Source organism: Dicentrarchus labrax, unplaced genomic scaffold (genome assembly GCF_905237075.1).
Source record: "Dicentrarchus labrax unplaced genomic scaffold, dlabrax2021, whole genome shotgun sequence".
Lineage (NCBI taxonomy): Eukaryota > Metazoa > Chordata > Actinopteri > Moronidae > Dicentrarchus > Dicentrarchus labrax.
Genome location: NW_026136712.1, coordinates 11,807,821 through 11,834,337, shown reverse-complemented (window position 1 = coordinate 11,834,337; position 26,517 = coordinate 11,807,821). Strand labels below are relative to the sequence as shown.

The following is a 26,517-nucleotide window of genomic DNA, read 5'->3' as shown; positions in this document are numbered from 1 at the left end:
GCACAAAGAGCATAAAGACTGTCAAAAATTACACCAGCAACTATACATGACAGCAAATAATATGACAACATATGCAGCTTCAGTGAAGAGCTGGACCTATATGATACTGTCAGACAGTGTGGAATAAGAGACTGAAAACACACCCAACTCTGGGGAGCTGGGTGGGGAGGGGCCAATTCCTCGCCTCCCCTGTGGCTCGACCTGGCCTCCTAATCGCCCTGTTTTGAGTTTAAAATACTATAAAAAGTTAGAATATTCATATTTTACTGTATAGTAATGATTATTATAATATCATTAATTTGTATATCACTTTTTTCACTATACTGTTAAACTGTTATATGTTTTTTGTCTTATTGTATGTTTGTCTATTGACCTTGATGTCACAAAATGTCATCAATGTATCGTGTATGTCACTAATAAACCCCAAAAAAAGGGGGGGGAACTAAAACCATGTTAAGCTGATAAAACTTGCTGAGAGTCTATATGTAATTCAAGTAGCCCAGTGGGCTCAGTGTTTGATTTTGAGGATTACATTTTCTATTGAAGCATGTAAAGTACATTCACAGTGTTTATATTGAATCAGTAGATCAATCAGTAGAAAGCCAAAGGAAGAGGTGGTTAAATGATGCACGATTACTGAGCAGCTACTAAAATAGAACAAGACCAGAACTATACATGGGTCTCTTATACTCTTGCTCCTTTTCATTGACACTAAGTTGTAGTTCCAGTTACCATCACTGGGTGGCAGGAACAGTTTGTTGTGCACAGTAACCTGATGTGGATTATGTCTGACTTTTCACATTTCTGAGGCTCATTAAGAGCACAACACCAATTAGGATTTTAGACAGAGCAGATTCAATATATTCAATTAATATTTTCTGAGGGTGTCTAGGTAAAGACAGGAGCATTTTGACAATTTAATCAATCATTACAGCAGAACTCATCCTGTTTTCATATAATGGTGGAAACATGTATCTAAAGGGGCCTTGAGTAGCAACAAAGCAGAAAACAGAATATTTCAGAAAACAGTTGTCTCATATTTTTAGATTTTGTGAAATATCCTGTGTTTGATGTTATATTTTCTTTTTTGCTATGTGTTTATGTTTATTATGTGTTTTGCACCTCAGGGCCACCGTATGTTTCAGAAAAGATCTCAGGATTTAATCCGGTTTACATAAAAGAGGTCGAGTGTTAAAAAGAATGAGAGGAAAGAGAACTGAATACTCTGTAAATGATCAGAAAACAGAATGCTTGAGTGTTTTATGATTTTAATGACACACATAATGTATGCAAACAATTCCATATAAAAATGACCATTTCTTCATAAAATATTTTCTTATGTATTTACTCCACCCTCCCTCCACAGCAGAGCAACTGGTCACAATTTATTCAATCAAATTAGCTACCAAAGAGATTGTTTTCATTTATATACACATTTACATTACGGGACTTACTGACCAAATAGAAAAGGATGCATTAAAAACTCCCAATAAAATGGTTATTACTCATATTCTGTCACAATCACACAAACAAACGAAAAACAATATTCACAAGGAAAGTACAAAAGATATATTTTCTTCAAAATGTAAATTACAGATATTTAATTTTTATAAAACCTTCAGCACACTCCCATTAGTTAACTGTTCCTTCCTTCCTCTTGCGGTTACTCCTGGATGAAAACAATCTTATTAAAAAAACAGCCACCCTATCCTTTAGTTTACTCTTAGGCGTTTTTTCCCCAAGAACACTTCAACAGAGAGAATGGCAGAAGATTTAATATGTTACTGTAAATCAAAAAGCCACCAGACCGTGACTGGTGCCAGTCCTCAGGCTCTGTACTGGTTTTAATATAAAAATAACTGTGTCCAAGTACAGGACCAACTAGAGAAAGAACACACCTGGGTTTAAGGAGGACAGCAGGTAGAGACACCCCCGATCAGTGAGATTCCTGGGTAATGTGTGTGTGCTAAATGAGACATTTTATACAAGATGACACTATAGTGTAAACGCCAGTACATTCATTCTGATTATACAAAAAAGGATGTGGTCTCACAATATTCAGAAGAGATACTTTGAAGGAAGGCTGAACATCTGTAAGCTGTGCTATAATATTGTTATGATCCAGTGAAAACCTTGTATCTCCAGCGGAGACCTTTTTAGGTACTTACTGTTTTTTTCAGCGCTCCAAAATCCCCAAATCTTCTCACACTTTACACTTTATTTTTGGAAATTTTAAGGATTCAATGGCAATATTGGGTAATATAAAAAATTTTCTCTATGGGTTGTAAATATCACAACATGAATGCAAAAATATATTTTTGTCAATATAAAGTCTGCTTTTCTCCTAAAAAGATTAACTGTGTGGAGATATGAGGTCTTCACCTGACAGCAACAATATATATGAAGGGTTTCATTCCAAAACATTAAAGGCTACTGTATATCCATTATATATAAACATGAAATAAACTTATTTGAATCTTATTAATCAATAATTCCATCTTAAACAGTGTCAATATGTGATAGTTTGGGTATTAAAATAAAATCTTAACATGTTTTTTTTATAAAAACATGCATAAAACATTTATTTTTATATAAGAAATTGTTGTAGGTATAATTTTTTTAGAGATCCTTTTCCAGAACAAAACTCTTCAAAACCCGTATGAGAACATCAAGATAACAGAACATTTCCCAAAGACTTTCAGAGTAAAGTTGACATGTTGATGCGGGGGGTAGCGGGTTGTGGAGGGTTGTGCACATTTCAACAACCCAGTCAATTGTTTCAAGACTTGTACAGGATTTTCGAGCCCCAAACACTGAACCACATTCTGCTGCTGAGTTTCAAACCTCTGCAGAGGAAAACTCTGTTTCTCTCTTTTCAAAGCTCTGACACCATCAGTCGTTGGGACGTGCGAGTTGGGAGAGCACTGACTTTCCAACAAGGACATGAGGGTCAGACAATGGCTCCATTGACTTGCTTTTGACCTCCCCCAGCCCAACACAAGTTAACATGAAGGGAAAAAAAAGACACTTCAAAAAATGCCGTTCATTATTAACTGGGATGCCAGTGTGTTCTCGCTGAGTGGAATTTGAGCCATGCATTGATTATCCAAACCGAGCAGCGCAATGTTTTCGCCTCCTCAGATTCACATTCAGCTCCAGTGTCCAGTGCATTCCTCACTTTTACACATAAACACAAACAGTAGTACTACTTTTTGTTCCATACAGGGATAGCAAACACACATGTACATATACATGCAAATTCTTCACTTCTTGGGAAATATACTCACCAAAAGCTAATAGTGCCTTCTTGCATAGTGAAAGGCCACCAAAACCAAAAGGCTCATTGTGATAACACAAGCCTGGGGGGCATATGCAATATCCTAACATGTAGTGCATTGTGCATAATTTAAAATGCGCGTAATCTCCCCTAATTCTTTGCAAAATCGTAAATCCCTGAATAGTTGGCTCTAACATAGTTTCAAGTACACTTTCTCTTGAGAACAAAAACATATTTTTTGAGATTTTTGTAGCTAAAAGAGTCTGCTAGTACCTCGTATCTCAACTGCCGTACCACAAAGTAGCTGCAGCCACAGACACTAACAACCACATACATCAGTGTGGCACAATGCCTCTGTCTTCTCAATACAGGATGCCTTTCTTTCAGGGAGCATGTCTACTGGCCAGATGGGCTGCAGGGCCTTCTCTGGCCAAAACAAAATGGCTTTGAGTGTGTTGAAGACCCCCATCAGGTCAGAGACAAAGTGACCAGAATACTAAACATCACCTTCAATGCACATTATGGCTCACTTTGTCAAAGTGTTCTATATGTTTTTTTCTCTCTTTAGCTGGGCTGAGTAGCACATCAAGACGCACAAGGGAACTGAAGGGAATACAAAAAAGAAAATGCTTCACATGTAGAAGAAATAACCAGAGACATTAAAAGTTAAAAGAAGAGGAACATTTAAAAAAAAATCAGCATTCATTAATACAGTCAAATGTTGGATTCTGTGATAATCTGACCCTTCTCGTACCATGATGGGTTTTGACAAAGTGAACTCCTTTGCTTATCAAGTACTGAGTTATATACAGAGACTACGTGAACTTTTTTTTTTTGGCACTTAACAGTCAGGTAGAGAGCGCAGATTGCGCAAATGTTGCCACCAAATTAATGCTACAATGTTTTGAGTCACTGTGTGTCACAGCTGGGTGATTTGGTGATTTTCCTGGACAACCTCGACCGGTTTGGATTCAGGTGCTTCACTCAATATCGAGAGAAGATTCGCTTCCACATGCACATACCCAATATCAATCACACACCCAGCTCATTTCCGTCACACAAATATTCATCTTCTCTTTCTCTCACTCAGTAGAACCCAATCTGTGACTCCTGGAGTTCATCACATTACTCCCAGTCCCTCTCCTCAAGTATATCCACTCCAGGTGTCTGCTAGTCCCAGATACTCTGGATTCTCTGCCGTGGGGGTCACAAACCCGTTCACATGCCTGGGCACTTCTCCGTCTCTCTCCAGTGCCTCGGAGCCGTCAGCCGCTGAAGCCCCAGCTACAGCTTTGGCTTTGGCCACAAGGTCCAAGTAGTAAGGGTTGTCAAACGCTGGAGAAGTGGGGATCACGACGCTCGTGGGGACCAAGTATCCCGGGTTTTCCACGCTTTGCCCAGAGCTCAGGCCATTAGGGAGCCGTCGGTCCACTCTGGAGCCTTTACGAGGAAGCGTGCTGGGCCGCTCTGTGATCCCTGGCCTGAGATCCTGAATCTCCTGGTTGACGTATTCTGAACAAATGAGCGAAGAAAGAAAAGTCAGAACAAAACAAGATTTAAGGATCAAACACTTCCTTTTAGAGAGCCTACAGCGGAAGCAATCTCCTGCTCACCTGGCAAAGCATGATTGTGATTATAACCATGAATCCGTCTGGGCAGTGAGTGATGAAGGTGATGAGGATGATGAAAGCCATTTGGCCCGTCTGTCTCCAGATCACCCTGACTCCCGTTGGAGTAGGTGGGGTCTTTGGAGTAGCGTCCGGGGCTGGCCGGGGGCAGTGAGGGGTCGTCTGGAGGCCCGTCGAGGAAGACTGAGTCAGACTGGCCCCCGGCCGAGGGGCTGCGAGCCAGCATTGGGTACTGGGGACTCCACAGGCCGTTGGAGGTGCTGGCTCCTAAAGGTAAGGTAGGGTACTGGCTGCGGCCAAGAGTGCTCTGGGAGGAGTACATGCTACGAGGGCCGCCGACGACAGAGGGCTCAACATCTAAGCCCTGATCTCTGCTCTGCTGGAGAGAGAGGTGAGATAAATGATGTGTACAAATAGACAAGGTTCAAAGGTTCTCAAGTGTCCACAGCTGCTACATGTCCAAACAGCTCAGCTCATATTATACTTCAATTGAAATCAGATTTTATCTAGCATTGACAGCAAAAAATTACAGCTGGTTTGAAATCCATTTCAAAACCTCCTCTACAGCCGTGTCTCTCAACAAAACATGATGCTATTACTTATCTCTTTAGGGTTAGCCGACTGGCCAACTAGAATTAAGTCATACAACAAAGCAAAAAAAACACCTGTAATGCTTTAAACAAAACAAGAGTATGTATGTCATGGGATTCTGGGGGGATGGGTAGGGAGCAATGGACAGGTTGTACTGGTAGCTCTGCTAATATTTGTTTCCATCTTTTTGTGTTTTATCTATGTACACTGCCTTGGTTCATCTTGTTAGGGGGTTAGAGGGTGGGGGTGGCGTGGGTTGATGGGAGGATAACAAGGGCCTTATCACTTCATTGAGTGCAATGGTGCTTCCCCTTTTACAAACAAAACATAATTAATCACAAAAACAAACACATAGAAAACAATAGTCTACACAGCCATGCTAACAGGCTACCAAGTACAGCTGAGGCTGATGGGAATGTTATTAGTTTTGCAGGTATTTTGTCATAAACCAAAGCACTTGATAAAGTGAAGTTTTGACCTCATAATGGTGCTGAAAAGTTAACAGGTAACTAAAGTAGTTGTTGAGACATTTATTCAAAACTCAGCTTAGCTCATGGTGGTGCTAGAGGAAAAGTCAATGGATCACCAAAGTCAGTTCCCTCTGGGAACCGTTTATATACTGTACCAAAGACATTTCACTCCGACCTTCATTGTGATCTCTAGAGCGATGCTGCTAGGATGGCTGAAGACATACTTGCACATAAAGAATGATTAAACAACAACATGTGTATTTATTGCTTGGATCTGACTAGCTAAGCTCTGACTCACCAGCTATGGTTTGTTTGTATAAATCTGTACAGTAAAAAGCCCAGAATGAGAACACAAAGCAATCCAAACCTAAACTTCACCACTGACCCTGTATGACTGGTGTCTGGATGGTCCGTTGGCTTGAGTGCCGTCTCCGTGAGTCCTGGGGAAGTGGTTAGGCTGAGGTACCAGATACTCCTCAGCATCCAGCAGTTCCCTCATATTGTTCCCTTCCTCCTCCAGAAGCATCCGGAAGAACTGGCTGTCCACTGGGCTGGACATGCTCATTTGCTCGTCGTTCTTCAAAAAACAACACAAAAGGAAAACACAGAACAAATGTGAAAGTAAGCCTTTATTTATCATAATTTATTTGTGCATTAATTTTAAGTTTTCAAGGAAATCCAGGCCAAAAAAGCAGCACTGTTGAAAGTTTTATACTAATTGTGCTACAAAGTTTGTGATACAAGCATTACATGATAACGTACCGTAAGCACAGTCCCACAAAAGTAAAACATTTGCAACATGAAACACACGTACTGTACCTGAATGACTACATAGCGAGGTGGATCTCTGGCCATGGCACTAAAATCATTCACTAGATCTTTGAACCTCGGCCTGCTCTCTGGGTCAATCATCCAACCTATCGTCCAAACACAACATTAAGACGTCAATCAGTCATATTCAACACTAACCACAAACATGCACCTCTGTTAGGTACAAGTAATAATGGCAACTATGTAAAACGTAATAGGCGTCATAAATAAAGGCCATATCCATGTATAGTTTCCCTATTAATCATCCTATTGGTTTATTAAAATCAGATTAAACAAAGCTCAACACTGCAACTACTGACATTTGACCATGATCATGTAGACGTCGATGGTGCAGATGAGAGGCTGAGGAAGCCGTTCTCCTCCTTCTAAAACATCTGGGATTTCTCTCGCTGGGATCATGTCGTAGGGTTTAGCACCAAACGTCATCAGCTCCCAGACCGTCACCCCTGAGAAAGAAAAGTACGATTACAACAGTGTTACTTTTACTCTGAAATAAAATCTCTACCTAAATGGAACTGATCAGTTACTAATGATACATAGAGATGGCATGAAACTAAGCTATATGTAAAATCAGTGTGTCAGAATTTAAAATTAAACATTTAAGCCACCATATAAACATCTATTTATTTCTCCAACAGGGATTTACAACAATTTGTAAACCCATGGAAACCCAACTTCCAAAAATGCCTCCACAGTTTTTTGTAATGTCATTTCCAGCCGTCATACTAACCGTAGCTCCAGACGTCACTCTGATGAGTGAACTTCCTGTGCAGAATTGACTCCAGGGCCATCCATTTAATCGGCACCTAGAAACATAGATACAGAACATGAGTTTAAATAAATAAATAAATAATTGTGAACGTTCAAATGTCCTTCAGTCACAGCCCCATCTTACCTTCCCTCCATCAGCGTGATATTCAGTCTCGTCTATATCGAGCAAACGGGCCAGGCCGAAGTCTGTGATCTTCACGTGGTTCGGGTTCTTAACCAGAACATTGCGGGCAGCCAAATCTCTGTGAACCAGTCGGACTTCCTCCAGATAACTCATCCCCTACCCCAACACACACACACACACACACACACACACACACACACACACACAAAACACCCATCACCCACAAATCCATGTGTCCACAAATATACAAGCTGATACCACATCAAATTTGAAAGGAAAAATAAGATAATCAGACACTGCCGTTTTGCCTCTAAAAAGTATACACTTTTATTTCAGTACTACTACAAACTGTAATTTGTGCACCTAAACCAACAAAAAGATAAGATGTTGTTTCATACCTTGGCAATCTGGACACACCAGTTGAGGAGGAACTGGGACCCGATGCGATCCTTGTTCTCCCTGACGTAGTCGAGGAGGCAGCCGTACGGCATCAGCTGAGTCACCAGCTGCACCGTGGAAGTGAGACAAATCCCCAGCAGACGACACACGTACGGGCTGGCCACTCCCGCCATCACATAGGCCTCCTAGGAAAGATGGAGGGAAGATCTTCAGGGCTTGCCAACTCTATTTATGTGTCCTATAAATGTGAATGTGTGAATTTGGCTTGCACTCACATCAAGGATCTCTTTATTGGCCTTTGGGGAAGTGTTCTCACGCAACACCTTGATGGCTACTGGTATTTTCACATTTTCCCCATCAGGAGCCCACACTCCCTGAAAGCAAATCATCAAAACCGTTTAAAAAAAACTCACCAAAGATGTAAAGTTAAATATCTAATTAACAACCAGTGCTGTCATACTGTCTCACATACCTTGTAAACAGTACCAAAGGCCCCTGCACCCAGCACCCTGAGTTTTTGCAACTCAGTTTCCTTCAGGATACGCATCTGAGCCTGATTGGGTGATGCACCACTGGGTGTTAGAGGCTCCACCAGCTGTACACATGAAGGAAGCAGATGGCAGATTCCTTCATTAGACACTACTAAACCCAAGGGCAACCTAAGAACTGACTGATATTTAATTAAAAGAAATTAACCATGTCTCATGGTTATATTTGGTATTCAACTTCCAGCAAAAGATAAAACATCAGTACTTGTATTTGTGCCCACCTCATGCTCTTGCAAGATCCTCCTCATTGTCTCCTTCCTCTTTAGCTTTTTCTGCCTCCTCAGATAGAAGACCAGCAGAGCCAGCAGGATGAAGAAGAGCACCACCCCACCCACTGCAGCCGTGATGGTTGTACCCGCTCTAAAACAGAGAAAACAAGTTCAACACAGCTCTGATTCCTAGAAGAAGTGAGAAAAATCCTGGTTGAATTTGTTCAATTTCATTCAGAAAAAGATGTTGAAGAAAAAGTAGCTCACCCTGTCCTGGTATCAACGGGACAGCCTCTCTCATCCATCACAGTGCAGCTGAAACAGAGAAACAATAGTTTTTTATTGTTGGTGCGCTGCAGTGTATGTTTGTGTTTGTGATGTGTGTCCACTTACGACAGTGTGCAGTTGGTGTTGCAGGGCAGACAGTGTCCTGTGGCATTGCTGTACTTCCACACAGTTTGCTGATCCTCCTTCACACCACTGGGACAGTGATCCACACAAAACTCACCGTCTTGGTATTTTTTACACTCTGCGCAATGTTCTGCACCCTGTAGACACACAAATAAATAATATTTCAGTACATTTATAAAAAAAAAAAAAAAAATGTCACATATCCACACAGGTATAATAAGATAACTTTATCTAGATTAGATATTTGAGTTTATCTGACAGTTTTTACAGCAGAGACAGGCAGGAAACGTTGTGAAAGAGCAAAAGGAGATGGCATGCAACAAAGCTCCCCTGCTTATTATTTTATCTAAGGATTACATATCCTTAAAGACTGACTTATTAAACAGATACTCTATTCTGAATTGGAGTGAGAGCCATTTGGACTCGACCATGATGAAATGTTTCTCTTCCAGGGTCAGTGGAATCAGCAGTTTTGGGCAATTTGTAAAGAAAAAAGTAATGTTTGAACTGAACAAACAGGCGATGTTGAAAATAGTGACTTTTACACAGTTCTGGCAATAATTGAACATGCTGACGTCTTGTCCATGAGTTGCAGCCTGAAAAAAATTAACCCCTTTTTGTCGGACAACAAGCATCATTATGGTTAGTAGATAGTTAGTAGATGAGGCATTTTCAGATTTTATTTTGGTATAAAACTCATCATTATTATACCATTTAGCACTGTACAGTCAGAAAGACTGTAAGCCACACAAGGATCTTACCGGGCCATGACAGGAGACAGAGCCATTGAGAGATCGACACTCTGCGTGACAAGCAATGCACAAAGGTCCATCTGCGTATTCACGTATAGACCTGGAACACAAGCACAGCAAGGATGTAAGATAACATCATATTACACTGTCTGGCATTTGTTGGATGCTTATCTAAAGCACCTGACACTGTCATAAGGACATGCATTTTTAGAAAGGGGGGCCCCAGCTGCCAATCACTGCCAACGTTAACCTTACCAGATGACCTGCACAAGATAACTTCTCTGGACCTCAAAGGGCTGAGCAACAATGTTTATTATTGTTTATCAACTTTCAGTGTCATCGTATTGTGATGATAGGATCATACCATGATATTCATTTGTTAAGAAAATAGAAGAAAATATGCTTCATTCACTTTTTGCTGAGTTAGATGAGAAGATCGATACCACTCTCACATCTGTACAGTACAATAATGCTAACATGAGCAACAAACATATTTTTTGAGAGAACCAGGACTCTTTTTTATTGTCCAATTATTTGTCCAATAATTATTACCAACATTAATTGTTGAATTGTAGCACATATGAAATGTCCAGTCATGCTTTTTGTGTAGAATGACATCATCAGTTGGGTATTTTAAGCTGTCTGAAGCATGCACATATATCATCAAACTGACAAATTCAAAATGGATCTCTACTAATTTATTTTACTTCTGTGTCATCTTGGAAATTTGTCAATTCCATACATATCACATGTATTTGCTAAAGGGGACAATTTAAGCCAAAAGTTTTCAGATTTATTTATTTAGACTACTTTGTAACTTGCTTCCAATGCAGTGAACCTTATTAGTTTTGCTTATTCCACTGGAAAGCTTTCTTGGGAATTATGACACATAGCGTACTACATTATTTGGAACATTATCACTTGACTTTTTTATTGATTTAGTACAGCCACACCTACACAAACACACACACAAACCTCCTTACCCCTGATAGATGTCACACTGCTCTACACACTCAGTGCCACGTTGGAAAGCTTTGCAGGACACACACTGGCTGGGTCCCGGGCCCCAGCAGCCCCCCTCACACAGTGGGTGACAAACATGTCCCTCTTCCTCTGAAAACACATAAAGAAACAGAGAAAAGAGAGCATTATGCACATTGTATTTTTTGTTGTCTTCTCTTCCTTGAATAGTTAACAGGGCTTACTATCACACTGCATTACAGAGTTTGTTCTCAACTTTATTTTTATGGCAGTTTGTGAGAGCTTAAAATATAGAGTTTAAATCTATTTTTAATGAGAAAATTGCAAAAAAAAAGCACAGAGACATTCTCAAGAAGGACTGTGCAGACAAGCGCCGACTGTCTCTTGCAACCACATCCATGAATGTTGTTTAAAATGCAGTTCCTAAAACAGTATATTCTGCAGCTTGATTTGTGTTGGAACAATAAAAGGAATTGAATCTTGTATCTGGCTGAGGTATTCACTTGGATAGAGACGGCTGCCAAATAACAAGTGTCTGATCAAAGTGCAACACACAGTAACTGTAATGGACCTTGACACTGCTATGTTCACCTACCACAGACTTGGGGGTTCTGGTTGTTGCTGACAATGCGGTGGGGTCCCTGGGTGGGATGGAGGAGACTCTCCCAGGGCAATGAACTGGTATAACACAGCTGGGAATTGTTGTGCAACAGAACCAGACCTCCACTGACACTGCGTAGTGAACGCAACCCAAGAGACTGGATGTGTAGATTCTGAATGGCAAGTGAAAACACACCCCTGAACAGAATTTGAAAAACAAAAAAAGGAATTATCACTAGTATAATAAAGAAAGCTGGAAAAATTACAAGCAAGTCACAAATAAATAAATACCACTTCACATGGAAGCAAATGAAAAACACAAATGAAAGAAAAACAGAAAGGAAGAAACTTTAATTACAACAGTAAAGATCACAGATCTCACATTTGTTAGTATGACCTAATTTCAGTATGCTACACTAGATACCGTGTCTCCCATAGACTTTTATTGTCATCCTTACTGGCGTTAAAGCAGCTGTCCTGGCTAATAATTAGCCTTTATAACTCTGAAAGTGAACAAACTGCCTCAACTGAAGCAGAGAAATAATTAAAAAAAAACTGAGCACAAAGAACCAAGCTGTGCAAGTGTAAGATTTTCTGTGTCAGTATAAAGCTGCATAAAACATTCTGCAGGCAGCTGAAATCACAATGGCAAAAACCCTGTAGAGTAGAGTGAGTGAGTTTTGATTTTAGTTTAGTAAAAACCAACAACAATGGTGCAAGAAAACAAGGTTAATATGCTGACGTGCAGAGAAAAGTTTAAAAGTCTTACTTGTAGAGCATCCTGCCTCTGATCACCTTCAGGTTCTCAAACACACTCAAGTTAGCCCACTCTTCTGGCCAGGCCTCAATGTACACATAACCTGCACAGCAGAATCAGACAAAGATAATAAAATCTGAGGAGATACAGTGTGCTCTGTATACCAGGCTTCTATGTGGTGATACATGGAAAATTAGACTGAACTAGAGAAATTAATTTCAGTTCAAATGTAAGAGTCACATAAAGCTGAAAATGAATAACCTGATTTTCTTTTTGTGATAAAAGCTTAAAAGAATAGTTCAGTACCTGTAATCTCCTCCAGTGTCTTGAAGGCACTCAGTTGCTCAAGGGTCAGGCCTGATGTGTTGCTCACAGGGTCCCTGAACAATGACAACATAAGATTTAAATGACAATTTAACACACAAGACAAAAGAATCAATCTATCATTTGATGGTTTCTGGATAATGATCTTCTCTTCTCTCTCTATTTACTGATACAATCTCCAGTGGTGCAGGTTTCCTCAAGTTTGTGTTTACATTTCACACTTAAATTGTGAACAGTTGGACTATGCAAGATCATTTATCAGGGATTTGGCATCTCAGCTTCAGCTGGTGTCACGTAGGCAAATCCAGCAACCTTTTAATTAACGCCCACAGAGATTTAATTAGATTTCATTTAAATAAAAAAATACAATGAGGAGAAAAGACACATAAGCAGTTCTTTTTCTCTGCTACACAAAGATACTTTAAAGCTGAAAAACATAAATGTCTATGTTTGAAGTGAATTGAATACAGTAATCTAAAGGGTTTGGCATGTGTGGCAACTTTCTCCTTGACTTACACAAAGCCTTGAAATGTTGCTCTATATTACTCAAATATTTGAAGAGCTGAATAGGAGGGATGTGGCGCTGTGGCAGTAAAGTCTTGGGTATCAAGCTACTATTTGTGGTTACTAAAGGGCACGTTAAGTTTAAGTTGAGTTAATTTTGTCATTTGTGAAGTATCTTTGTGAGCTAAAACTGTATGCATGTTCTATATCTGGCCCGTGTGTCTCTTACCTTGCAAAGCTCTGAGGGAGGAAAGCCAGACTACCAAAAATCTTCTTACACTTGTTGAACTGATCCACATTAGTAGATGTTACCATGGTGACACCATGGTTGTCCATGACACCATGGTTGTCCACACCCAGACCATAACACACTGCAATACAAATCACAACTTATAACCAATTTATCTTGAAAATGAACTTGATGTCCAATATAATGACTCAACAACCTTTTCATATGAACCAGGATATCATCAGCATAGAATTAAATGTTGTATGGTGTATCGCACTGAACAACAAGGGTATACAGTGATTGGCGGATTCATGTATCGATGACGTGAAGGAGTAGCTGGTGAAATCCCAACTGATGATTCCTTAATAAACCCTGTCTGATCTGATATGTATCTTTAAGGGTGCCAATCAGGGATTTTGGGGATGATCACCAGTGTCGACTGAAACCGATCACTGGGTCTATTTGAAGCCTTCTGTTTATCGTGTAGCCATATCTATGTAACTATTAGTACAACATTGTGTATTAAGTATTAAAATTAAGACATGAGAAAGTATCATATTCCACTCTCTCTCTTAGAGACACAACTTAAACCAGAGCAGCCTACGCTGGTTATTGGGAGCAGAGCAGTATATTAACAATTATACAGTGGCATACAATAAATGGAAGGAAGGGTGGTATATTTCTATTTCTAGTAGCTCATTTCTTATTTCACCTTCTTAATTGTCCACCTTAGTTTAGTGTTTACTCACAAACTAAGCCTACTTTAATCTGCTTCTCCCCTCCTTTCATTTACTAGAAAATTAAGAGCTAAATCAGTGTTTGTTGTGAATGCACCTTTAAAAATAGCTTTGTTGAAGGCTAACAACAGAGGTCCAAACTAAGGCCAGAAAGTTCAAGAAAACTTATGCAGTTCAGTAGCATAACTTGCTAGCTTGATAGCTGGGGTCTGACAAAGCAGCACTGAGTAAATGCGGAACCCCTAATGTCTAGAAAATAAGTACTTAGTTTTACTACGAATAAATTATTTCAATAATCTAAATTTACCAATCCTGATTTGAGAGACAAACCCCAGTTGTAACCACAACAACAAGCTACTGCAGAAACCAGTTAGTTAACTTGGCACCGCTGTCGTCATACATCAGTACGTGTAACACAAATCACCTGCGTAACTAAAAAGTAATCCAGAACATTAGTTATGCAACAAGGAGTTTTTGCTCACAGAACTGCAGCTCACTGGATGTTTTTTTTTCTCACCATTCTCTGTAAACCCCTGACAGTGCTGTTCACGGAAATCCAAAAAATCACTAATTAACTAATCACAAATGTACCTAAAAATAAATACCCACCTTTAGGACAGTCTCCTTCACACTTATCACATTCCTGCATCTCGTCTCCATCAGGGTGTGTGACGATAACTTCCTGGTTGGCTTTGGGACAAACCAAAGTACAGGCCACTTCCATAGCCAGATAGTTATCTACAGACAGGGAGGCGAAGTGTTTAAAGGGCGTTGCAACAAAAGAAAATTAATAAGGTATGATAAAATGGGAAGTTGGTAGCCTGAAGCATTACGGAAGCAGACATGTGACATTGAAATGTTTGAATCCTTGGAGTGTGTTGGACATTTTGGCAAGGAAAGAAAATAAATCATCTTTTCTCCCTTTAGCAACCAAAATCATCAAGGCGTCCAATAGCAAGTCATTTAATCATCAGGTGCACCAGTGGAGCTGCATAGAGGCCACTAGCTGAGCACTTTTTTGGATAAACAAGGTATTTTCAAAATAAGTTCTCACAAGGACACGTCTTGACACAGGTGGCTCCAAAGTTGAACTTCTTGTCTGGGTTGGGTTTGGTCTGGAAGGTGACGGTGTCGTAGATAGTAGGAGCAGGACAGTTCTCCTTACACACACCGCTGTCGTTGAAGTGACGGCAAGCCTGGGGAGAAGAGGAGGGACAAAACATTTAACACCAGAAATAACAAAAGATTGTCTGACAACACAAGACAAAAAACCACAACAAATATCTGATACGTATGTGTGTGTGTGTGTGTGGGTGTGTATCATTTACCAGACAGTCCGAGTCTTTGGGTCCAGTGCAACCAGCAGCACACTGCATGTGACAACAGTCACTGGGCTGGTGCCCTTTACACCGTTGACAGCCAGACACACATAATTTTCGGGTCACTTTGAACAAAGATGAAAAGGTGAACATTTTCAACTGAACATCACTCGTTCTGGATTATTTTCCAGCGAAAACCAAATATTGTAATATTCTGCACATGATGTTAACCCACCGGTCTGGCAGTCCTGTTCAGTTTCTCCCCAGCACCCTGCCTTACATTTAGTGGAACAATTTGGACCTGTACCAGAGAAAACACAAATAAGGAGAGCTGAGCATTTATCCCACAATTTAACGATTTAACAGAGAAAGAGAAAAACAAAACTAAGAGTCTAAAGCAGCTCTGTTGGGCTGTACGTCAGATATTTGCGCCGTTCAAGGCCCTGACACCCTGAGCGTCGGTCAATGTCGGACCGTCTGTTTTTGTGGGGCCATCACTTTGATTGGCTATTCAGATTAAGCGAAATCAGTGCACGGAAAGAGAAACGGAAGTGAGCAAAGCAAGCTTTGTTGAGAGGGCAAGCAAGAAAGGATTGTTTAATTTTTGGCACAGGCACAGGCAACGTGAGGTGTCGCAAAAATTGGCTTTTGTTGCCGGTCTTTATGGTGAGCCATAGACAATATAGTGTCTCCATCTATGACAGCCCTATGTTAGGTTAAATGATGAATACATCATAGTATTTCACTTATTTCACTGTCAGTATAGCATTTTCTCTCTGGTGCATATTGTGGCACCTATGGTTTTCCCCTCTGGTGGGAGTGTCAAAATATAACATGCTGCGTTCTGTCTCTATGGTTGTGAAGATATTTCAACCTAAAACCACAAATGAAACTCTTATGACAACACAAGAGGAAAACTCAAGAGATCACCAAATCCGTAGGATCCATCGTCTGATGACAATGAATGTCTGTACTAAAGTATTTCACAGCAATCCATCCGACAACTGAGATATTACAGTCTGGACTAACATCTAATAGTTGCCACAGTGCCAGTGTTGCTAGAGACATGCCTTTACATAATGTGCCTGCATAATCCAGTGGGCGTCTGGCTGTTTGACCACTTAATGTAAATGTGCATTTGTATATGTGTACAGTAAACTGTAAAGAAAGTCAATTTTCTTTTCCTACAGATGCTGAAGTGTTGTATTGTGGCACATTGTGAAATGTATCTTCCTGTATGTGATGTTCAATATTTCAATCAGCTGCTCACATTTAGGGGACCGAGGCTGCAGTTGGTGCAGTTGGTGGATGTTATGCTCGTCCAAAGTGTCATGCCAGTCGATGGTCTTGGGGTCCGGGAAGCACAGCTGGGGGTTCCCCCAAATATACACCGCACCCAACAGGATCTCTAGAGAGGAGACAATACATAAGAGGAGCTCAACTTACTGTCACTGTAGATATCAGATGCTGGATGAAAGGAGGGCATAAAACTCCAATCTTCCAATAAACATAAGCTCAATATATTTGAGCATGTTTAAACCCTAGTTCAGTCCAGTCTTGTTAGCAACTCTGAGCTCTACTATATTATTAGTAATATATTATTATCTGACCTGTGAGGTTACGAAGCCGGAGTGTCCTGAGCCCCTGTCCATTCAGAGTGTTATCCAGCACAGCCAGGGCGTAGCTGGAGTTGTACAGTTGACTGCCTCTTATTATCCGAAGGTTTTCCAAAGGCACCAGATTCACTGACACGTGGGCCACAAGCACATAGCCCTGTACCTCCACGATCCCCTGAAGAAGAGGTGAAGAGGAAAAAAAGGATCAGTCTACCGGGGCAACTTGTTTCCATCTCTAAAATCCATTATTTTAAAATTGGTCACTGTACTGGATCACCTGTTATATTGCAAACTCATTTCTAATGTATTATTGTCTCATTTTATGTAGCCATTATTACAGTATATACCTCTAAGAAGGAGAGATCAGGGTTTCCGTGAAGGTGTGTAATCTCCAGGTTGCCATGGACGACCTGGCAGCCAGTGTAGAGCAGCCTCAGGGTCTCGTAGTGATTTTCCAGGCTGGAGGGCAGGTCCAACTTCATGTCTGTACCCAGGCATACTGTAACACACGTAACACATGACCCCGACGTCATCCTCTATGTGAACTACTATTTAAAGCCTTTATCATCTTCTCAACAGCTAATGCTGTTTTATTGTTTTTCAAATACATTTGAACAGAGAAAGGTATCACCTAAAAAAAAAAGGAAAGGACGCAAAAAACTTCCATTAGACTGAATATTTATCCACAATTAAGAGACACACAAATGCAACTAGAATCAATTGTCAGAACAACTTTTAACGAAAGTAAGAAAATTTCAAAAAGCACCTTTAACTCCTCAAAATAGTTGCTGGCAGCTTAACTGGTGCATGAGGTTTTTAGCATGATTGTGTAACAACTGAGCGACCCAATTCAAGTACTTAATAAAGAAAAACTGACAGTAAATATAAAATATTGATTTGATCTCTTGTAAATACATTCACAACACAGAGGCCAGTAAAAAACAGACAATAAGCTCATATCCCTGTTAAAGTGCTGAAGACGTCCTGCTGATTATTCTGTTTAGTGCTGAAAAATTGGCTAATTAAAAATGAATGCCCGACAATTTCTAAAATGATTCATTATTTAAATAATGCATAAGCAACATTACCAAACATTTCAAATGTTTCTCAAAACTTCTGCTGCTATTTTCTGCTATATATCATTATAAACTCAATATATTTGGGTTTTCGACCGTTGGTCAAACAACAGGACGGAATTAAAGACACCACCTTACATTTTATAAACTAAACAATTACTTAATTCATTTAAAAAATAACATGACAATAAAAATAATAATTAGTTGCAGCACTTAACTAAACTAAATTCATTTTTATGACCACTTTTCTGTGGTTCTGTGGTTAATAAGAGACTGATGATTATTCTGCTTCACCTGTTCACATAAACTGAGTAAAAAATATTGTAACCTCTGAGAGATCTAGACAAAGTCTTTAAATAAAGAATCTAATTAGTTGATTTTTTTTACTTCTAAAGTTTTCAAACATGTTTACATGTGTATATGTATATGCATTGAAACTCCCAATGATGATGACTGTAAGGACTTCCACGTATTTCGACTGTTTACAAGTGGCCTTGAATGGTTACACTGAAACACACACCATCTGCGCTGCCTCTGTCTGTCTCTTAGTGTATATGATATATTTTCCACTGGCAGCAGAGAGCACAGATTCCCCACAGTGGGTCACACACAGCATTACATTCAGGGTCATACAGCGCTACAATTCATGGGGGCTGTCGCGCACACATAGCTCCCATGCTTTAGCAGGCAGTCACACAGTGGACAGTCCCTCCTCTGCTGGGGTTATAAATGACTTCCTCTGGCTACCTTCCAACAGCCCTTCAATAGTCAACCCACTTTTCCTGATTGAAGCCTCCTCCTCCTCCCCCCGTGATATCGCTGTTCCTCCTTTAGGGAAAGACGGCAGGATGGATACATCACCGGAGGAACAGGAAGTGCAGGCAGGCAGGCAGGAGGAAGGGGGGTGATTTTCATGATACACTGGGCTAAGGTGATATGTGCTCTAGACACGCTGATATCACGTATGTGCGTCTGCCACGTGTAAAGTTTCCTGGTGGTGGCTGAGCACTCAGAACTTGACCCATATTTCAGCCCCTGCATCTCAGCTGTAGGTATAGTGTAAATAAGGTCCGTATTAAAATCTGACAGCAAGCTACAGCAGCAAATGGGTCTATGATTAATAGAGACGCAGCCAAAAATACACACCAAGTCGTTGCAGCTTGTGTCAAATATCGAATCAAATGACTAATCACGGCGTCCTTCGGTGATGTCATCATGGAAAATAGTTTTACAAGTTAAGCCAAGAGGGTAGTCGTGCTTTTATTCTCCAGCATTTAAATCATTTTAGTAAGACAGAATATCTAAACAGAAACTGACTCCCAGATTCGCAACAAAACTACCACACACATACACAAACATCGCAGACGGCTCCAGCTCTGGGGATTAGGTAAATGTGCCGTAACAGAAAGCACAACAGAGAAGATTTTCCATTTCTAAAAAGCGAGTGTAAAGCCAGTTCTCAGCTTCCTCTCCTTTTATTCCCTCATTGTTTGCTCTCCAAAAGTCTCTCAGCAACGCCTGTGTGTCTGTGCGTGGCCTTGTGAGGAGCTGCACACCCCTCCATCCCCCCGTGGCCTAAAATACACTCTCTTTTATCACTTACTTAGCTCTATCGGCCCACTGTCATGTCACTATCCCTGCCTTCCTCTTCCAAATTCACTCACTAAATCTTTTTATTACCTGGTTTCACAGCCAAGTAAATTTCTCCTCAAGTCGCCCCCATTTCATTTCATTTTGTCAGAGTCCATGAGCCGTTGTTCAACTCTTTTTGCTCTCTGGAAAGTGTCATTTCACAGGAATGTGAGTCTCTGCATGTCTAAAAGATGACACGTGTATGCATTTCACAAGTGAGGGGGGACCGAGAGAATCCGGGTTGTAGTTCAGCGTCTTGTTCAAAGACACAACACTAACCTGTGACCCTCCAGATCATAAGACACACTGTGTCCAGAATATCACCTGCACAACAATTGACTGCCACACACACACACACACTCAGTTTAGTGCACGTATTAGTACTGGCTTCTGCACAGCGTATCATGGCAACTTGGCTCTGGAAACTTCCATTGGTCAGGTGTTTCTGTGGCTAACGAGAAATGAGAGAGAATGTCTACTTCCTGCCTTTTGTCCACATTTTAAGCATTTACTACTTGATGACAGTCGAGTCCTTCTATGTTCAGTTTGGCTTCGGAGTGCAAGCTTTTAACATTTCTGTTATTTCTTAAATCAGCGCCTGCTCCTTTGCACTTACAAGAACAATCTAGCATTCACTGTGATCTCATTCAGTGTTCTGCCATTATTCCTGAGGCAGATTTTAATGCATCACAGGAACTTGAAATGAACGAAATAGTTTTTCTATGACATGTTGTCCAGCCTCATCGGAAGGCAAATGTGCTCAGAGTTGTAGGGTGAAAAGCAGAACGGCTAATATTTGTTCTAAATAGATCGGTGGTCTCTATAAAAGGCTGATCAGATGATGCATTTATTTTGGTCCAATGAAAGCTGCTGATACATAAATAAAAAAACAGTCGATACCAGCAATTGGCCCAAAAATCCTGATTGGAGCTCTCTTACAACAATGTGAGACACTGTAGTTGTGTAAAGAATAAAAAGGGAACTTAACGAAGAAATCTGAACCTTGCTTACTTTCTCACCTTTGTGTTGTGTTATGGTACAGCTGGCCAATCGCTGCATGAAGTGGACGTGAATGTCGTATTGTCTGTTGTTGGAAAGGTGTGGGGGGAGGGAGTGTTCAGCCTCTGTTACAACATATACGTCACTCCTGTTAAAGGCAGCGACCTTTTTTAATTTAAGTGATCAATGGTTTGATCCATAAAATGTCAAAAAACATTCACACCTTTAGAGCCTATGGCAATGTCAGGCATCGCATTTAATAAGCTTAAACTGGTGGATGTTTGGCCTTTTTGCTTGATGAATGACTTGAATGATTAATTCCTCGTTTAAAACTGTTAGTAATTTTTTTACCCACTAGTTAGGAGGCCTTTCCCCACTGTTTTTGAAGTTACTGGCTGGTTAGTGATGACAGACTGTATCTTATAAGAATAAATATTCACTGATTTGATCTTAACCTGTAAACTGACTGTGTCTTCTACCAGTGTGCAGACTTTAAGCCAGCTTGAAGCCACACCTGTGTGTGGCAGGGTGCCAGTTAGCACAGGGAGTGTGCATGTGTTTACCAGTTTGTGTACAGTTAGTGACAGGAGCAGTGGTAGTGATGCTATTGCAGGAGTTAGACTGAACCATGGTGGGGAAAAGCCAGCAGAGTGCCGCACCAGAACAGTCAACAGGATCCTCTGGCCCAGACTCTCCTCTAATGGATCAGATCCTTTCAAAGCTCAACACAAACAGAACAAGCTGATCCAACAGGACTTTCTCCGTCAGTTCATTATCCCTCAGCTCTAACATGTCGGTCCTAAATCTAATGCAACGTTAATCCTAGCAACATGTCTTGCATAAACTTCCAATTTCTCCCAACCTCCCTGAACACATTCTTTCTTACGCTTCACTCTACAGCCGAGGAAGAAAAAACAGGTATTGCTCAACAGACAAGCAGAACAGGATCCGTACTGTACTGTAGCTACAGACATGAACTCCTCACTCATTCGCTCTGTCACGACTACAAACACATACGACACCACCGCATCAGAATGTCCTGCATAGTTGGTTTTTTTTTTACACATTTACTACAGTTTGAAAGCATCTGCAAGTAAATGTACATGTACAGTTCATTTCAAAGGGAAGAAATGTACATTAAAAGTGTAGACAAAGAGTCTAGAGAGAAATGTTACTATCAGTTTACATAACAGATGTTCTGTGTGTATTGGTCTGTATGATAATGGCTGACTAACTAACTAATGGCTGATAATCTAACTGGTTCCTTTGTAGTTAATTTTGAGGAATATGATTGAAAACATTGAAAAACATGTCACTATATGGTTCGTGAATCATTTACTATTTATCATTACATTACAGATAATTTATAAACCATTATTACGGGTCGCCTTCCATGGAGCCGTGTTGAACCGCCATGTTTCTACAGTAGCCCAGAACAGACAAACCAAACACTGGCTGTAGATATGGCCTTTTGCGCAAGTGTATCCTACACACTTTACAGCCCGTTCACACATCGAGAGACGCAGACGCCAGTCTGAAACTTCACCGCTAGATGCCACTAAATCTTACACACTGGTCCTTTATAACTGTTATAACCTGGCAACCCCAGAGTTGCTCCTATTAATGCGTGTAATTGATCTATAACCAGTGGTGTAGTGGTGCCTGGAGAAGTGGGTATACTCTTAACCTAGGCCCCAGTTTTATTTTGAGCAGCCTGTCCAGTAAAGGATAAACAGTCTGTGTTATAAACAGTGACATCCATACTTCACTTAAAAATTGGCCAGCAGTATTAAACATTGTCACTTAACTTCTGCTGCTTGACTTCAGGGAGTTCAGGATCATTATGAAATGAACATTAGTCACAGAAGAGGTGCAGATTTTGCAATCAGTACTGGCCGTACAGGTGAAGGAACTACATAATTATACAATTTCAGTGAAGCATTCTTTATTCCTTACTCCATCCACTCATAAAAATGACTGTCATTCCTTTGCCAACCAAAGAAAAACACTGAAAGATGTGCATCAGAGGGGATTTAGAAGTGGGTATACCCAATGTTGACCGGGTATGCTCCATATACCCAGCACTACAGCACTGTCTATAACACATTACTACAGTATTTATTAACCAAGTTATCAAAGCCATTAGTCAGTAACTAATAACAAGTAACTGTATTTCTTATTTTATCAACATGTGATTCTTCTGAATAGATCGACGATAATACGGACCTGAAATGATACATTTTAATCTTTTTTGGGCATTTTTGCCTTTATTTATGAATACAACAGTAGAGAGGTGACAGCAAATGAGGGGAGAGAGAAGAGGGGTGACGTGCAACGAAGAGCCCCTGCTGGATCGGTTACTTTGCAATTACATAGTCAGTGTATTAAACTCCTAGGTCACCAGATGATCATTTCATTTTCATTTTGAGTCAGTGCCCAAGTCTACCTACCAGGAAATGACCTATTGATAAAGGACGCAAACAGACATTGTTCCTCTAAAACACAGATCTCGAGTAGAAACCTGGTCTCTGAAGACGGGTGCACTGAAAATCAACATGATGATTTGGTTTTATGAAGAAATAGTTTACTCCTTACAAAGCTGCTATGAATCATTTAAAAACTGTATTGATGTGTGTCAGTGTACATTAAATGCAGGTTGAAGATTGGGTAACTCAAACCCAAGAAAAGCACACAAAAAAAGGTGTTGAAAGTTTCCTCTGAGGCCAATAATGAGTTCCACTGACGGCCCCTTCCTCAGCTCAGTCAGTCAGATCACCAACAGCAGCGTAGACGGGTGAGTCACGGCTGGCTGAGTTAACCTGCCACCGAGGCCAGTTCGGTAGGACTTAATCACTTTGCTGTGAGTTTCGCTCAATGTGGGCACTGGAGCGTAACAAGGACATGAACCCTGTGGATACCGAGGCCACCGAACACACACACACACACACACACACACACACACACACACAAACACAAACACAAAATATGTTCTCACACTGGGGTAAGCTGCTGAAATAATTCACTTAAAAAAGGACCAACACCTTACACTGCTGACCTTTGAAATCATACCCTTGTTGGCCACATGATGTATGTGTGTGTGTGTGTGTGTGTGTGTGTGTGTGTGTGGACGAAAACACTGACATAATAACACGTAATAACTCAAAGTAAAGGCTGCTCAGATTTATCCGCTTGGGCCCAACTCGATCACGGACCAATCACAGCGTTCGCCCTGAACTGATGCTTTAGAGATCATCACTGTGGAGTAAAGGTGCACCAACCTGTTCCCACCAACAATGCAGACCTATTTGGAAATCACTTCACCTGTGACTATTTGCTTTGTTTCTGTGTGTAGTAGTGATGGTGGTTGTTGAGGGGCAGCAGCTGATACAGGACAAAAGACTACAATATGTTTTTAGTTAGAGGACGTAAGGATATTTCAGGTTATCGTGTTAGAGCTGGGGTCAACTGTCAAAAGTACATGTCAATAAAGACTGTATTGGGAAGTGTTCTCAGATGTCAATATTTTTTCCATTAGCTTGTGACATATTAAATGCTTTTAAACTCCTCTGACCAGGCGTATTGATATTTGATTCCACTTAAAATAGATCTCTGTCAATGAGGAGGGCCCCCATGCAACCACAACTATGGACTACGGATGCAAATACGGCTCAGTTTTATGATTGAGATCAACTGATTGGGCTTTAAAATGTCAAAAAATAAAAAGAGGAAACTGTCAGTAACTTCTTTAAAGTGCTTTAGTCTAAACCTGAAAAATATTCACTTTATTATATTGTAATCAAAAAGAAGAAAAAGGGATCATTGACGGTTTCTGGACTCAATTGATTAAACACCTAACCAAGATGAGATCCTACATGTCAACACATCATTTAATGCCCCTTCTGCTTCAGCATTTTCAACACTTTTTTCAAAATAAAATCCCTTATTTGTAGGATTATCTCGCAAATATGCGTTGTTCGCACTTTCAGTTAGCTCTTGTTTTACTGGCATGCACTCAAGCTCCGAGTGTGACAAGTGGCCCTCTACAAGACAATGTCCTCTTTAAGGCCAGAAGTGAATAATTGACATCGTCATGATCCCTGGCACACAATGCGCTGTCTGTTATTCTAGCATTTGTTTTTGTTTACGCGTAGAAGCAAAAAAAAAAAAAACAGCCCAACGTCCGCCTGCACGCACAAGTCAGTCCGTGTTCCTATGAGTCCCCGCAAGCTGCAAAGCAGGTTCTCATACTTCTTACCTGTTTCACTATTACTACTACAAGCGCTACTCCGCTCCAGTGGGTTTATTTGTGCAACAAAAAGCTTGCTTCAAGTTGCAAACACGGTGTTTTCTGTACACACAGTAAATCTCAGTGGAGGCTACTTTGTGACAGGTGGGATTTTTTTTTGTTTCTCTCCTAATCAGCGCTTCATAAATCCCACGAGCCTCAGAGGAGAGGACGAGGGCTGCGGACTCACGGAGGAATGTAGTCCCAGACAGAAATATCAACCTTCTTTGAGCCAAGCTGAAGCTCGAAGATTAATTAACCCCCAACAAAAAAAAAAACAACAACCCGCAGACTCTACTGTAACATCCCATGTAGACAGATTTTTGCCAACCGCGGAGGCATTAAAGGCGAGAAAAGCTGTGAAAGTTACCCACCTTCTCTGCCCAACGCGCCCGTCACTCCGAGCAGCACGGCCCCGACAAACACCAAACTTCTCGCCGCCTCCATCTGCTGAGACCCCGCGCCTCTAGTCCATATTCCCAAAACTTAGATTTACACTGTTCCCAATGAAGAGCCGCCGTATTCTGACTTCCTCTCGTCTCCACGTTAGTTCTTTCTCTTTTTTTCCCCCCTTTTGGCACCTTTGCAGTTGTTGTTCGTTTCCCAATCTCAGTGACTTCCTCCCTGGAATTCCGTGCCTGTCGGTTGTGAAGCGTGACAGTGCGCACGAGCAGAGGCGCGCGCCCGTGAAGGCCTGAGCTGGGAGTGGCAGGTTGACTCAGCCCGCCCTCACTTCAAGTTATCTGCGGGGCAGTGCTGCCGTAACGCACTCAGCGGTGGAAGAAGTACACAAAATATACTTCACATGTACAGTTTGCGCAAAATATTTACTACAAATACATATAGTTTTCATTATAGTCTTATATTTTCTATTATATCTTATAATATTCTTATTTTGTTGTTCTTTATTGTACTTTTTGCACTATATTCCCCTATGCTGCTGTTTCTGACTTGAGTTTCTCCTATGGGGGATCAATAAAGGAACATCTCATCTTAAGTATTCAGATCCTTTAATTCAGTAAAAGCAATACAACTCTGTTCTCTGCATTGAGAACTTAAATAAAAATATTAAAGCAGTAAAATGTCTTTAAAGTATTAACAGTAAAGGCAGAAACCACATGTTATATTATTATATATATCAACACAGTTAGAAATGCTGCCACAACTACCCAGAGCCCAAAGTGACACCTTCACAGTTCTTCTTTTGTCCCACCAAGAGATAAAAAATTATAAAACGGGTAAAAGAAAAAGCAGCACATCACCACATATGAGAATCTGGAACCACATAATGTTTTTGCATTAAGAAATTAACTCAAATGATTAATAAAATAGTAATTATTAATTGATAACAATTATTGATATTGCTATATATTACAGTTTAATTTATAAGAAAGCATCTTAAACACTTAATTTATTCTATACAGATTGGTGAAGTAACTAAAGCTGT

The 26,517-nt window shown here is 40.5% G+C and overlaps 1 protein-coding gene across 2 annotated transcripts; it reads right to left on the bottom strand.

The window, feature by feature from the left end:
* Positions 1–1,251: 1,251 nt before the first annotated feature.
* On the bottom strand, positions 1,252–25,739 carry erbb2 (erb-b2 receptor tyrosine kinase 2). Of its 2 annotated transcripts, none has more exons than XM_051416626.1 (27): positions 25,445–25,739; positions 17,426–17,577; positions 17,073–17,253; positions 16,733–16,870; positions 15,698–15,763; positions 15,472–15,587; positions 15,198–15,339; positions 14,753–14,881; positions 13,407–13,548; positions 12,656–12,729; positions 12,362–12,452; positions 11,588–11,790; positions 10,995–11,124; positions 10,021–10,111; positions 9,242–9,396; positions 9,116–9,163; positions 8,861–8,999; positions 8,564–8,686; positions 8,367–8,465; positions 8,091–8,276; positions 7,693–7,848; positions 7,528–7,603; positions 7,097–7,243; positions 6,786–6,883; positions 6,352–6,543; positions 4,891–5,284; positions 1,252–4,789 (listed from the first exon to the last, which is right to left on the bottom strand). In XM_051416626.1, the coding sequence occupies exons 1-27, from the start codon at positions 25,515–25,517 to the stop codon at positions 4,422–4,424; spliced, it is 3,909 nt and encodes a 1,302-aa protein (XP_051272586.1). In that variant the 5' UTR covers positions 25,518–25,739; the 3' UTR covers positions 1,252–4,421. The 2 variants fall into 2 exon arrangements, with proteins under 2 accessions (XP_051272586.1, XP_051272588.1); XM_051416628.1 differs by having other exon boundaries at positions 4,891–5,281.
* Between the last annotated feature and the right edge of the window lie 778 nt (positions 25,740–26,517).